Source organism: Aristolochia californica, unplaced genomic scaffold (genome assembly GCF_029961685.1).
Source record: "Aristolochia californica isolate CCGP_79_NKW_82.1479 unplaced genomic scaffold, dmAriCali1.0.hap1 SCAF_5, whole genome shotgun sequence".
In the NCBI taxonomy this organism is placed as follows: domain Eukaryota; kingdom Viridiplantae; phylum Streptophyta; class Magnoliopsida; order Piperales; family Aristolochiaceae; genus Aristolochia; species Aristolochia californica.
This window is the reverse complement of record NW_027182214.1, coordinates 4,350,251-4,366,207: the sequence shown is the minus strand read 5'-3', so window position 1 is coordinate 4,366,207 and position 15,957 is coordinate 4,350,251. Positions and strand designations below refer to the sequence as shown.

Below are 15,957 nucleotides of genomic sequence, written 5' to 3'. Positions count from 1 at the left end.
TAGCAGCTAGAATAGTCTCTTGTGAGTCATCTTGTTCATTCAAAGCGCCTACAAGAAGAGGTAGTGGCATTGAAGATGAATTTATTTCCACGATGGATCAACTTGAGAAGTATGAAATATCCTCAAAGAAAGAAACAATAGTCGAGAATAAATAGGTTTTAGTAGACGAATCATAACATCTAAAACCTTTTTGAATATGAAAATATTCCAAAAAAATAGACTTAAGAGACCGATGAGATAGTTCTTTTTTTATTTGGATTAGGATTATAAACATAACATGTGCCGCCAAACACTGTAGGAGCAAGTGGAAAAAGTTTACTATGCGGTCGCAGCACCTAAACAGGAATTTGTCCTCCAAGTACTGTAGATGGCATATGTTTTATAAGAAAAATATCAGTTAACACAACTCTGTACCAAAACTTATTTAGGACATGCATATGAAAAAAAGGTAAGTGTTGTATCCATTATAAGCCAATTTTTCCCTTTCAACAACTTCATTTTTATGAGGAATATAGACACAAGAAGTATAGTGAATTTATACAATGATTAATATAGAATACTTGAAATTGGGAGCTAAGCATTATCTAACTGTAAGATAGCAACAAATGCATCAAAATGGGTTTTAATTTTAGAATAAAAAGATTGAACCATAACAAACACTTTAGGTCTTGATTTCAATAAATACGCCCATGTAACCCAACTAAAGTCATCAATAAATGTGAGAAAGTAACCATGTCCACTAGGGGTAGGACAAGGACATGAATGAAAATGTTTGTAGAACCAAATTTTTTAATGATAAGATCCCCTTAGTAGGGTCCTATCTTCTTCAAAAGCTTGTAGAAAAAAGGTAAAGTGTTAAGGGTAAGATGGCTGAAATTTTGGATGCTTATGGGGAAGGTGAGAACTGGAGGATGAGTTGATATTTTTGTGGGTATAAGAGAGAGAGGGAGTGAGGGAAGGGAGAGAGTTTGAGATGTTGAGAGGAAAGAAGAGAACACATGGAGAAGAAGAGGGAGTGAGCAGATGGAAGGGATGAGTTTGAGATAGCAGAGGGAGAGAAAAGGGAAAGGGTTTTGGGAAATTACTCGACTAAATTGTTTGGCCTAGCCTCCTCTATTTATAGTTTTTTCTGTACATCTATTAAGAAATTCCTACTCCAATTAGGATTTTCAATTACATCAATCAAGGAAATTAAACTTACATAATTGTAGGAGATTTAAAAGGGATTGTTAAGTTGATAAGATCCTCTCTCTAGAGAATACTCCAAAAGAAACCTAAGATTGATTTGACCATGCCTTGACTATTTCTTCAAATTGCCAACTTTTCCAATGAGAATACCCTTTCTGAGCCATACCCCTCACTGCCCTCACGAACTCCTAAAATTTAGAAAGTTTGAGAGGTGCCCCCATTCTCTCCTTCTTCCTATTTTGCCCTTGAGATGTCAATATATTATAATTTAACTAGATAAATGTTCCGACCTTATTTCCCTAACTGACATGCTTCATAATGAAATAGAGATGTAGAAACAACGGGCCCAAATGAAGGTAAAATCTTCTTCAATTTTTCAACACTACGATGGTTGATTCTCACAAGCCAATCATATGTAGTATTTGAAAAAGCAGATGAAGGTGGATGTCGCTTCTTCTTGAGATAACATAGTCCACCACTCTCTATGACCCATCTAATCTTCTTCTTCATCTAAAGGTTCTAAATAATACTCATATAAAGATAAAATGTAACTAAGAAATTTTGTGTACTAGTTATCTTATTGATTGACAAATGAGGGACATATAACACGTCTTAAAGAGACAAATAAAATAGGCAAGAATTCACATACCACAAATTGAACACTAAAGGTTTTGTTATTGATGTTCTCCTATTGGTATTCATCGCCTCATAACATAACATCTTTGGCAATCCCGCATGCAATTTTATGCTCTACCATGTTTGTTCAAAGTCCTATTCATCTTCTCTGCCACACCATTCTGTTGAGGTTTTCCAGGAATAGTCTTCTTCATCTTGATTCCATTTTCAGTACAGTATCGCTTGAAATCATCATCTATGTATTCTCTCCCATTATCTGATTGCAAACACTTCACCTTCAAATTTGTCTCATTCTCAACCATTGTTCTCTATCTCTTGAATGTATCAAAGACATGTATGTATTCTCAACCTTTCTGTTTGCATCATCAATAAATGTCACATGGTAGTTAGAACCACCAAAGGAGGTAACAGTTGAAGACCCCTATACATCTGTGTGAACCAACTCTAATTTTGTTGTCTTTTGCTCATTTCCCGCCTTAAAAAAGTAAACCCTTTTCTGTTTTTCGAAAATATAGCCTTCACACAAATTGTTATTTATAGTTTTCAACCTTGGACGCCTCCCTTTGGACTGAAGCACTTTCATTCCCTTTGCACTCATGTGACCGAGCCTATAATCCCACAAGTCAGAATCAGTAACAACATTAGCAATTGCAACCGTGTCTCTGCAACTGGAAGTAATGTAAAAAGTTCCAGTTTTAACTATTCGTGCAACAACCATGACTCCCTTAGTGACTTTCCATGCAATACCATTAAAAGTCACATTATGACCTTCATCATCAAGTTACCCTACTGAAATCAGATTATGCATCAGTTTTGGTACATGTCTCACCTTGTGAATTTTCCATGCTAGCCTGTTTGACATCCTCAAACTGACATTATCAATACTGGCAATATCCAAAGGTTCTCCATCAGCAAGATACACCTTCCTGTGATCTCCAATAACATAATTCTCCATGATCTCACGATGTACGGTGGTGTGAAAAGAAACTCTTGAATCTAACACCCAAGAGTCAATAGGGCTATCAACCGACAAGAGTAAATCATCTTGTACTTCTTCAGTCACCGCATTTGCAACATCATTTTTTGTTTCTGTCCTTCTTCGGTGTTCTGCAGCTCTTCTTATATGACCAGACTTGCAACAATTCCAACACTCAACATTCCTTTCGAATTTGGACTTACTTCTTCCATTTTTTTTTCCTCTACTGTTGCTCTTGTTGGAATTCCTCTTGAAGTTCTTGCCCCTAGTATCGACACTTAAGGCAGAATTAGATGTCGACGATTCTCCAAAGTCCTTTCTACGAACTTCCTTTATAGGAATGATATCCTAAACACTATTAAAAATCAATTTCCAGTTGCCTACAGAGTTGCTGACTGCAACCCTCATAGGCTTCCAACAATTTGGCAAAATTAAAGCACGAACCTCATCATCAAAGTTAATCTGAACGGGGGTCGATTGATTGACAATCGTGTTAAACTCATTCAAATGCGATGTCACTGATGTATGTTCTGTCATCTTTAAATTGAAGAGTTTTTCATGAGATGTATTATTTGCGGAAGGCTTCTCATACATATCAGATAAAATCTTCATCATCCCTGTTGTGGTTTTCTCTGACGCCACGTTGTGAGCAATATTCTTCGATAGTGTTAACTAGACTACTCCCAACACTTGTCTATCGAGAAGATTCAACTCATCATCTTTCATACCTTTTGGTTTCATATCCAGAAGTGATGCGTGCTGATTTTTACTGTACAGATAATTTTTGATTTGCATCCTCCATAACGCAAAATCCATACCAACGAACTTGTTGATTCTAAGTGCTGATTCTTCTCTGCCAGCCATTGCTCTCAATCACAAACCAAAACTCTGATACCACTTGTTGGGAATTAGATGCTTTAATTCTAAACTATTGAAATCAATAATATTAATCGAGAAAGAAAGAAAAAACAAGCACAAGAACAAACAACAAGATTTATACAGGTTCGCCTCAAGGTGAGACTTCGTCCTGTCTTTTGTTGGTACAATAATCCACTATGAAGATGAAATAGTTTACAAGAGAAATTGCACACACTTATAGGTGTTTTTCTCTAACCTCTCTCAACCGCAACTGATGCTCCTCAGTGATGATAATCATAAAACCTTAATAGAAGTGCCCCCCTTTGCTCCACCCCCTCCCTATATAAGGAGAAAACTAGGGCAACCGCTTTACAAGGTCATTCCCGTATCGACTCAGCGTAGAGCGTTGATTAGGCTCGACAACTTAACAGAGTCTTCTTCAGTCTTCTTCTTCTTCGCGAACTCAAACTACTCAGCATGTGGTTCCAAACTCATCTCATCCCCGGAGCCAATTGCTTGTGGTGTCTCCTTTCTAATAAGTTCCTTTTGAACCCATTGGCCTCTCCACTTGGTAAAACCGAACTTGTTGACCTTTGTTTCACCAATCAACATCTTCCTCATGATGCGCATGCTCTCGTCATTGACAAGGTCAACCCTACAATGTCAAAGGATGGTCATGATCAACTGAGCAAATGACAAGCCATCCACTTGTGAACTCGAGGCGATATCCATCATCCTGCTCACCATGAAGTAGCCAAAGTTGAGCCAGACCTTTTGCGTAATGGCCCACATCCAGAAGATACCAATCGTAGTCAAACACAAAAATGTCCCCTTCCTTGGGTTGAGGACATTGGTGACAATCTTCGTGATGATTCTCTGTGCCATAGTGAGGTTCTTTATTTCGACTTCATATGAACTCCTTACCATCTGTCCAAACACTAACTGAATAACGTCTTGAATGTTCAATGGGAGCTCACTTCTTAGATCGACTAGCCAGTTCTCCTTCACTTATCTAGTCATGCCCATGTAGGTGGTCCCCAATAGGGCATTCAACTCGATGGATTGAATAGATTTCGTGGTCTTCTTCACGTAAGAAGTAATCCTCATATTACTAGGAGAGTTTCTCTACCTCCAAGATAGAGTAGAAGAGTTTTACCAACATGGGGTAAACAACCTCCTCTCTCTCTAGTACCCTAATGTATGGGAGGAATAATTCCTCAAAATCTTCAATTTTCCTCCAACAAAAATCCAAATCTACTCAACTTGGCTCCACAATGCTTTTTGAAACAAAATGTTGGAATACTTACCCTATTATTGACGTGTGAGAAAGTGTTCTCTCCAATTGGGCATTTCCTCACACGTATCTTGTTCCTTGGATGGAGCATGTGTTGGTGGAGGTGAGGAGCTAAAAGTGAAGAAAAAAATGGCGTCTTTTTTGGATTTAGAGGTGGAATACCTCTTAAATCGAGAGGGAATGAAGGAAATGGCTTTGGACTGTCAAGAATGGTAGAGTTCAGAGTTTGGGAGAGCTTGGAATGAAAAAAATGAAGTGAAACATCGTTTAAAACTTTTCAACTTTTCTCTTGGCGTCGTGAAGGATTGATCATTCTGTTTCAATTGATTGATCAGTCGATTAAGTTGATCAATCAACCAGTATACCTTGATCAATCAATGCCCTCTACTGAGAGACTGAAATGTAATATTTTAGTTTTCACTTCACACTTGTGGCAATAATTTAATGTGATGCTAAGGGTGAGAAGAGAAGATGAAAAATTTATATCTATAAAGACTTATCCCAATCACTTTTGAGGAGAACGTTGAAGACCAGATAAAGGAGTCTTACATGACTCCAAGAGAGAAGTCTCCAAGAAGCATAATTGATATGGATGAGTATAACAAAAGTCTCATGGGACAAAGTCTGACAAAATTGTTCAATTCAAAGGTCATTTAATTTTAATATTTTTCTTTAGCAGTTGTTTACTATGATTATAATTAGGAGTTCTATTCGAGGTGTAATTGTGACATGGATAGTGTTTTTATGTATTTTTCTTTATTATAAATAAAAATCCAATGTAATCAATTTGTACATCAACAGTAAATTATTTTTCCTCCAAAAACTCTAACATGATCTTTAGAAACCTATAAATACCTTTATAGGATTTACTTAGTGATGCATGTTATTAGAGTCTAGCTAGAGGGAGGCTAATAACTTGTAAACATCTATAGAAATTTTATCATGACTATATCTTCATTTCAGTCGGCTTCAAAATAAAAGTTATATATATTATCACATAATATCTATATACTTACATGATTTTATTATCACGTAAGTCTTTAAATTGGGTCCAAAGCCTTATCCCAAAATGACTAGCCACTTAGAAAACCTTGTCTACCAATTAATAAATTCAAGATCTTTTATCTCTTTAATCCATGTAGGACTATTCCTTAACACTCTCCTGAGTATACTGAGTGGTTGCTATGATACCATGTTAAATTGGGTCTTAGGCCTTATCCCAAAATGACTAACCACTTAATAAACTATTTCTGCCAACTAATAAACTCAAGATCTTTTATCTCACTAATCCGTGTTGCCGGTGAGACTATTCCTTAACATATCCTGCTTATGCTGCAAATAAAATGGTGATTTTTTTTATATTTTTTTGTTACAGGAGTCATTGATACTCTCCGTATTATCAAAGAAAGTGAAATTCAGCTCTTGAACTGCTTCAAATTATGCGAAGATAGATGAAAATAGAAACAAAGATCAAGCAATTTGGTTCGAGTTTGGACTTCTTTTACAGTTCGTGCAAAAGTTCAAACTCAAAATCATCACAGAGGGAGATCGAGTCCTTTCCCCACATCAATTCCAATCATCTGAAGTATGCCCTTGTGGAATATCTGAAACCAAAAAACGAGAACAGAAAATAAGCTAATAAACTCACCAGTTCAGCTGCCATAACAACCTTGAAAACTACTCATCGGTGAACTATTCTGGTGCGATTGAGAAGGAGAGAGCTTACCAGCTCTACAATAAACGTTCCAATCAGGCCAATCATACAAGCTCTAGAATTCCAAATTTCAGCAGTTCTGGTAAATCCGAGGGAGGGCGCAGTGAGCTTCGGTTCAATTTTGGGCATTTCAACCTGATAATTCAAAGGAAACTCATGAAAGAGGCGGTAGAGGAAATCAGAGAAGATTTGAGACAGAAAAGAAGAAATTCTCTGGCATTCGAATAACTCACACCCGGAGGAAGCTTCGCAGATCGTACTCTGAAGGCGACGGATCTCTTGAGATTTCCATTTCCACCGAGCTTCTTGGAAAGAAATTGATCTTTTGCCGAAGAAAACGCCGCTAGGGATTTAGTTGAAACCGCAGGCAGAGTAGCCATTGCTTCGCTTGCGACTGAAACGAACTGTGGCCGGTGCCTTTCCCTCCCTCCCACCTTATCTATGCTTCGTCTTCCGTGTCCGCTAACGACATCAGATCTCCTGGACCGACGGGTCCAGTGAATCGCTGAACCCACTCTGGTAGGATGCGTTTCCTTCGTACCCTAGGGCCTCCGGGCTGGGTGGAGGAGATTTGCTGAACCATAGATGTCAATTCAAGATTTCAAAGGCGTGTCCTTTTCCTCTGTAGTAACCAGCAACCTGCCCTTTGCCACGTGGAGCGTCACTGCCCACGGACATTTTCCTCCCGGAGAGATAACCAGGATTTGTGGGTTCTAGTGTGGCGAGAAAGGAGGAGATGAAGCAAACTTTTCGGTAGATCAGAGGTCTCGACTTTGTCTGGATTCGGGCGTTCGCTTTAAATTCAATGGAAGGTGAAGAACAAGACTAAGTTTGGCCGCTTTGGAGTGGTAGGGATGGCTCAGATGGGTCGAAGGGTTGAAAGCCATGCCGGTGAACGCCATTCGCCCGCCGGTAACAATCACTTGCAGAATACTCTAATCTTCTCTACCCGTCTCTCTTAGCTTTCTACAGATATACATCTTTTTTTGCTTGTGATAAGGTCGAGAAGAGATGCACGGCAGGTTCCACTCCATGACTCCATCTTTTGAGAAGGACTACGATCACGAAGAAGATTATGAGCACGATCACCACAGTAAGAAATCAGTTCTGGCCAAGTTCAAGGAGAAGGCAAGGAAGTGGAAGCAGGTGCTCGCTAAAAAGAGACACGGACATGATCATGAAAACTCGATCTCAACTCCGGCGTGGGGAGTTAGCCTAGACGAGGAGGAAGAGTTGGAAGATCCCTACTATCATGGCGCTCCCAGTAACTTCTCCTTTTCTTTGTAACTCTTTCTGAAAATGCAGCTATGTGCTTGATTACTCTTAGGTCGAAGCTCTGAGCATGAACTTTCTTGTTCCAGTGTACGAGACGGAACTTGTACCGGACGCTTACAAAGACGCCCCGACGCACCACGAGACACCTCCAGCCTTATGCGTGACTGAGAAAAGAAGAATGTACATCCCAGAAGAGACTACAACAGCTACGGCGGTGGCGATGGAGCGACGATCCGAAGATTTCCGGATGAACCGAAGCAAGACGCTGTTTGAGACCATGGCTGACGATAGAAGGAGCGTACTTCTCGGGGAAAGTAGCAAGACCATAACCAAGTCCGTCTCGGACGTGTCCGGAGCAAAGGCCTCGGAGAACAACACAACCGAGAATAAAACTCTGTCGGCAACGGTGAGCCAAATGTTGGCACCGGCCTACGCTGTAGTTGCAGACGCGACCCACTTGGTTGCGTCCAAGATCGGAGTTTTAGGAGCTTCACCCACGGCTCCTACTAACGGAGAGCGAAGCAGCACGGAGCAGATTTGGGACAAAGGAATATCGGTAAAGGCTTATCTGATGCAAAAGCTAGAGCCTGGACCGGAGGAGAAGGTGCTCTCTCAGGTCATCTCAGAGTCCATGAGTCCAAGGAAGGGAGATGATGATGGTGATCAGGTTGGCGTCGTCGGGAAGGTAAAAGAAGCTGTTATTTCCTTGCTCGGGAAGGAGCAGCCTGCCGACATTCCGATTTCAGAGAATCCTCCTTCAGGTACACATAAAAGTTTTCAGGTTTCCACTGCAATTAGCTTTACTTTCACGTTCCGTGCGCTTTCCTGACACTGGTTTGAATTCTCTTTAACTTCTAGAGGACGAAGAACTCCATGGGAGGAAACTCCAGAGCAACTGACAGATCCTGCATCCCTCGTATACTTTCCATGAGAAAGGATTTTTCACCTCTTCAACTAAATAGCGCACAAGTTCAAATATCTTTTTATGTAATCGGCAACAAATGCTTCACCATTTGTTGATTTTGTACTATGATAACATTTTGTAAGTAATAAAAGATTTTGAAAGCCCACTTTTCATGAAGAAGTACAAATGAATCGTCTTATAGAACAGTTATCCTTAAATAATAAATCCATTAAGTATCAGTATTAATCTAATTAAGGGTAATAAACAATGTCACAAATAAAATTAATAAATTGCACTTCTCTATGGCAACTCAACCCCTTTGGTATGTCAATGGTGAAGGTGAGCAATTTGCTCTCTTTCGCTTCTTAGTGGAGGCAGAGTCCTTGAGAAGGTTGTAATCTGCATGGCGATCAAATCTATCAATCCCCTTTCACTAGCATGACTCACGTAGCTTGATGGAGAATACGAGGTTCCACGAGCCAATATAGTGAGTAACTGGACTCAAAGAGATTTAGTTTGATACCTAATTTAACATAAAAATCTTTGTTCTTGAATCTTTTATGACCTTTTTTATTTTTTTCATTCAGTAGCTCGATGGTTGTTGACTCCAATGTGAGTATCTCTTTACATATAGATCGATTTTTTTCCTTTTGAAACAAGACTTTGATACCTTTTATTCAAGTATAATATTTCTTCGTACAATATACTTATTTTGAGATAAATAATATAATATATTTTGACATATTGGCATTTGGACTTTGTAATCTGGAGAAACTGAGTACTATTTCTTCTTTGGTTAGCATGACCATTGACTCTTCCGATATTGATATTTCCCTATAGATAAATCAAACTGGAAATTGGTTTAATAGATAAGAAAATAGAATTAAAGATCTATCTTTTGACATATAATTCTCCACATAAAGTCTCATTCTTGATGGCATAAAATGCCTCAAAAGTTGAAGTTTTTTGCTATTATTCTAACCTCTCTTGCAGTCTTACCTTTGTTGTTTCAAATATCGATTTCTCTTTGTAGAAAAATCTGATTGCCAAAATTCTTTTGTAATTTGAAATTGAACTTAAAGATCTTTTTGGTAATATATAATTTTCAATATGAAAAGTTCATTATGGAAGTGTGACTGCCAAGAAAATAACGGGTACAAGAACATGAAAGAAAGAAAAAAAATATACTACCAACCTAAACTACTAGAGATGATAGATCAGAAAAGGATTACATTATCTTTGTGGGCTGACCGAGTCAACTTACAAAACACACTCTAATACCATGTTAAATTTTTGGAAAATAGAAAAACTTCGCTAACTTATTTATAATTTGAGTACAATGAACCTCTATTTATAATAAAGAAAATAAGTAAAATTTGAATACAATTAAACTACCCTTATCCCAATTACATCCAAAGTTGAAAACTGAAAGATAAATCTTAGAAGAATTGAACAATTGAACATAAATAGAATACTAACATAACTAAAATATATTTAACTAAGACTCTTCCACGAGACCTCTTCTTGTGAGACTCCAGTAAAACTCCACTATATTAGAGACATGAGAATTTTTGTTATCAATATTCCCCTAATGGTATTCACCACCCAAGAACCCTTGCTTGAGAAATTTTACTATTTCAAAGTTTTAATAGCTGAAATTTACACTAAGAGATTCTAGCTCTCTTTAAGTCATGTGTAGCTCAATACACTCTCTTTACAATCACAATTTCCCCAAGAGATTGGTGCTAGATTCTAGCTCTAGTTGGCCTTTTCTATCTAAATTGAATAAGTTCTAGACGATCCTTTCACAAAGTAAAATAAAGAGAGGTAAAAACTTACCCTTAACTTGGACTGATTAATGGACTAATCGATCAATATGTTACCATTGGTCTTCAAAAGTTAAGTTGATCAATCAATGCAAAGAGATGATCGATCAATCAAAATTCCCTCTGGCTATGCAATACAAGTATGATCAATCAATGAGTTTCCTATGATTGATAATGCTTTAAGTCTTTGATTATCAAGATTATGTCTGATCGATCAATTTGGTGGGAAGATTGATCATTCTAAGTAAAATTTACTTGTGTAGACAGTATTGATCGATCAATCCAAATGGGATGATCGATCATATGTTATAGCATGACATGACATATTTTGAATGATTGATCAATTGACTATGGTCGATTGATCATACTTTATAGTCTTGGCTTGCACTCTCTTAGATGGTCAATCATTGGTAGAGGCTAATCGATCATTCCAATGCCAATTCAATTAAATTGACTTTAAAAGCATAGGAATGATTTTGTCTAAGTGCTTTAACATGTTCTAAGAGATGTATATGATGCTCCTAAACATGTTTATATGCAAAGTAAGACCTAAAGCTCCATATTCACTATTGTAGTCAAAGAAGGGTGTTAGATATTCTCTCTTGACATATGACTTTTACACTTAAAACTATAGTCTTCTCCTTATCTTCTTCCTTGTGGGTGCTTCTTCAAGAGACGTTCTTCAATGCTATTTGAGATCATGAGTAGGCTTGATCATTTTAAAGCTTTAGACCTCGAGACACATTGACTCTTGAAGGTAGAGTATATGAAATACTTAGTTTTCAAATTGTTAGATCAATTAAGTTTTCTTATCATCAAAAGCAATAAAGGAGTCAACCTATGGTCAACAGGGGGCGTTGGGTGAGATTGAATAGGTTTATGGCTTCATAAGGTTTTTCTTGAATTGAATGCCCACTATACTAAAATATTTATAGTTGTTCACAAATACTATTTTATATTACTATTCTACTCCCAAGGAGCTCTTGCCCTGGAATTAGAAATTCCACTATAATTTGCCAAACGATATCTATATCTTAGAACCACAAGGTTCAATTATAGTACTTGCCCAAATACCTTGAGACTTATGGACAACAACTCTCTGTAGATGCACCCAAATCCAACAGGTTTTTCAAAATATCTTGTCAATCTTACCAGATTGACCTATGAGCAAGGATTATTTGATCTACAATGAAGCTCGTGAATGCCTCTTAACATGCAAATATCAAATAAAAAAAAAGTTTAGTTACCCTAAGTTCCTAGGTGAAACTACTAAGTGATCGACAACACTAATATTTTAAAAATAGATTTAAATAAGGCTAGTTGAAGATAAATTTTGGTATATACAAAGCAATACTTGAGACAGTTAAAAAATCAACACTTATGTCTAAAGATAATTATTCTACAGATATAAAACTCAATAAAGAAACAATTAGGTGTGAAGACCAAAGCCTTGAGTGAATGCTTCGACCTTGGAGTTTAAAAAGAAGCAATTGAAACATGCTAAGATAGACTAGAGAGCTTTAAAAAATTTAAGTAGGAAGTTGTTGTTTATGCTAGAAAAGATTTAGGTACTTATAGGACAAAATCCCAATTCAAAAAATTATTCATTGCATAATTTTCTTGAATTAAACACCCACTATACCAAAATTTTTATAGTTGTTCACAATCACTATTTTATATTATTATTCTACTCCCCAAGGAGCTCTTGCACTGGAATTAGAAATTCCACTATAATTTGCCAAACAATATCTATATCATAGAACCACAAAGGTTCAATTATAGTGCTTGCCCTAATACTTTGAGACTCAAGGACAACAACTCTCGGTAGATGCACCCAAACCCAACAAAGATTTTTCAAAATAACTTGTCAATCTAACCAAATTGACCCAAGAGCAAGGATTATTTGTTCTACAATGAAACACACGAATGCCTCTTAACATGCAAATATCAAATAAAAAACAAAGTTTAATGTTCCTAGGTGAAACCACTAAGTGATCAACAACACTAATATTTTAAAAAATAGATTTAAATAAGGCTAGTTGAAGATAAAATTTAGTATATACAAAACAATAGTTGAGACAATTAAAAACATCGACACTTATGTCTAAAGATAATTATTCTATTGATGTAAAACTCAATAAAGAAACAATTATCTTTTGAAGTCCAAAGCCTTGAATGAATGCTTCGACCTTGGAGTTTAAAAATCAAGCAATTGAATCACACTAAGATAGACTAGAGAGCTTTAAAAAAATTACATAACACTAAGATAGACTAGAGAGCTTTAAAAAAAATTACGTAGGAAGTTGTTGTTTATGCTAGAAAAGATTTAGGTACTTATAGTACAAAATCCCAATTCAAAAAAATTAGTTATTGCATAATATCAGCCATGTTTCTAGCTCTTCAAAAAAAAACATCAATGGAAAATATTTCTAGCTCTAAAAAATACTAGTTAAATTCTAATTGTGCTACTTATCATTTAGTAGGTCACTTACACAATGAAGACCTACAACCAAAGTTATGGCCTCTAGAAAGTCTTTGTTTTTATATCTGTAGCTTGGATCAAATCTTTTCTTCTCCAACAACATTTTGAAGGTCGAATCCTTTGTCTTCTACTTCCTATAGAGGTTGACTCCTTTTTGTAGGAGTCAAATCCTTCATGTTCTTTATCATCAAATAGGGTCAAATCCTCTGGATGTAGTTGACTCTTATACATTGCTCTTTCCAACATAGGTTGATTCTTTAATTAATTCTAAACTTATTGTTTCTCGGGTTCGAATCTTTATTCCTTGTTGCTTCCTATATGGGGTCAACTCCATTTACTATTTCAGCATGGACTTGTCTTGAAATTCTTCCTCTTTGGACTCGACCCTTTGCTTCTATGCTTGAATCTATGTGCATGTGCTCGACTCTTATTTCTTTCCAATAGTTGTTTGTAACTCCTTTTCAAATTCTTTTTTCCTACCTCTTGAATTTGTGCGACTACTTTTTCTTTCTTGTAGTTATTTTTAATTATTTTTTAAATTATTTTGCTTGACTCTTATATATGCGCTCGAATCCTATAATATAGTTTCGACTCCTTTTTCGACTTCAGGAAAAAAACCTATTCACATTCAATAAAAAATAATCTATTTTCATGTAATGACTTTCCAAATTCTTTTGTTTGCCTCTTATATATGTGCACAACTCCTATAATATGGTATTGACTCTTTTTTTTTTTTTCAAATTCAGAAAAAACAACAACCTATTCACACTCAATAGCAAAATAATCTATTTTCTATGTTTGTGTTCATTAAAATTTGGGTACTTTGAGGAAGCTTGAGGTTTTTCTTCCTTAGCCAGTACCAAACTTGAGCTCTAGAAGTGAAACTACACCTTTGATGGGTTGATGAGAGGATGCGTTAGTGATGCTGCAATTATGTTTGAATAACTTTGTTGCCTTGGATCTTTTCAGGAAAGAAGACAATGCATGCGTAGTTGTTGTCCCTCTCTTAAAAGAAGGCTAGTTGGTAGAGAGATTTTTTGACATTGAACGGGTTATCGAACCAACATGAACCTTGGAGGAGGCGCTGGTGGGTTGTGCCCTTTGAGAAAAATAACTCCTAAATATGTGTTGACTAACATTAACACACGTCTGTAGGTGGTAATTGTATCTTAGGGCTACAAGCTTGGGTGCGTAGGGGTCGAGCCAATGTTTAGCTGCCTTTTCTTTATCATTATTGAAAGATGCAATTGTGTTGCGAGTGAAAAAGTGGAGAAGATGAGAGTTAGGGATGGTCTTATTGGACGCAAAAAAAAAAAAATGTCAACATACACAAGGGTCTAGTCTGTGAAGTGGTGTAACCATAAGTATAACAACAAATAAAGTAACAAGTTCACTAGTGATGTGAGGTCCTATATTAGATTTGGTACTTTGATTCGATTTCTATATAAAAACTTGATTTGATCCTGGAATGACTTGTTGGGTGAATTACAACCTTTCTTGGTTGACTAGCTACAATTTTATGCCTGATGAGAAGGTTTGATCTTGTATTACATGTGGCGACTCCATAGATACTAACAAAATAGTGGCAAGGATTATTCCTTGTTGCTACCTTTACAGTAGGAATCCGGTAGGGCTTCAAGTTGATTTAAGATTTGAGGTATTAGGAGCATAGTTAAAGCTTTTCTTTTCTCACAAGCAAAATATACTAAAAATTAGAAGGAATTTTCAAACAATTCTCCTCTCCACATGGTTTTTCTATTTCAAAACTTACCCCCCCCCCCCTCAAAAGAGTTTCCCCTAATACCTAAGAGGTGCTTCTATTTATAGGGTGGTGAGGGTGATACAATCACCCACATTTTTCTTTTCCCTATCTTTTCTATCTCCCCTTGACCATGTACACGAGACTAGGGGTGGCTTCGAATCGAGCCGACTCAATTCTATTCGGTATACCCGAATCTCGAGCTGAGTTTGAGATCCAAGATTGGTTTGTTTAAATTAACGAGCCGAGCTCGACCGAATCGAGGTTCGGTTCGAAAGCTCGCGAGCCGACTCGTTAATTTAACGAGCAGTGCGGGATTCGGGACCGGAGCGCCGAGCGGAGCGGGAGCGAGAGTGAGGGGGGAAAATTCTTCCTCCCTCATCCTTGCCGAGCCCCTCTGACAGATCCTGTGGCCACCTCTGTCACCGTCGACAGCTGCCTCGTCTATCACCTTTTGCCTTTCCATCGTCGCCGCTCGATTTTTTTCCCCCTCGTCTGCCTTCGTCTTTGTTTCTGTCGCCGCCACCTCCGTCACATCCGTTATCCCCGACGATTGCTGGTGCCGCCTCCTAAACCCCCCCTATCATTATTTTTTTAAAATATATGCATAATTTTATATATAATTTGTTTGACATATATTTAATATAGAGTATTAAATGTAGGTTAAGTTCGGACTCGGTTAAAATTATTAGGCTCAAGTTCGATTACAAATTTAGGTTTGAGGTTAGGATCGGTCGAGTTTGAGTTCAAAATATTTAAATTAAGCTCGACTTGAACAAGGTTCAGACTTAGCTGGATTCGATGCCACCTGTATGCCCAATTTTAAATAGAGGTCATTCCCAATTTTATGTAAAATGTATGCATAATTTTATATACAATTTATTTGACATGTATTTTTTTGAAAAATTTTAAATGTATGTTGGAACACGAACTCGAGACTTGTATTTTTTAAAAAATTTTAAATGAATGTTGAAGCTCGAATTCGACTCGAACTCGGTTAAAATTACTAAGCTCGAACTCGATAACAATTTTAGGCTCGAGCTCG

The 15,957-nt window shown here is 37.1% G+C and overlaps 2 protein-coding genes across 2 annotated transcripts; one reads left to right on the top strand and one right to left on the bottom strand.

Annotated features, from left to right (window-relative positions):
* Positions 1 to 6,366: 6,366 nt before the first annotated feature.
* On the bottom strand, positions 6,367 to 7,107 carry LOC137966613 (light-harvesting complex-like protein OHP1, chloroplastic). Its single transcript, XM_068813291.1, has 3 exons — positions 6,900 to 7,107; positions 6,679 to 6,801; positions 6,367 to 6,556 (listed from the first exon to the last, which is right to left on the bottom strand). The coding sequence occupies exons 1-3, from the start codon at positions 7,044 to 7,046 to the stop codon at positions 6,488 to 6,490; spliced, it is 339 nt and encodes a 112-aa protein (XP_068669392.1). The 5' UTR covers positions 7,047 to 7,107; the 3' UTR covers positions 6,367 to 6,487.
* Positions 7,108 to 7,677: 570 nt separating this feature from the next.
* LOC137965114 (uncharacterized) lies at positions 7,678 to 8,620 on the top strand (the record flags this gene model as incomplete). Its single annotated transcript, XM_068811515.1, has 2 exons — positions 7,678 to 7,930; positions 8,028 to 8,620. Coding segments are annotated over exons 1-2 (846 nt in total), but the record flags the coding sequence as incomplete, so codon positions are not given.
* Positions 8,621 to 15,957: the final 7,337 nt, after the last annotated feature.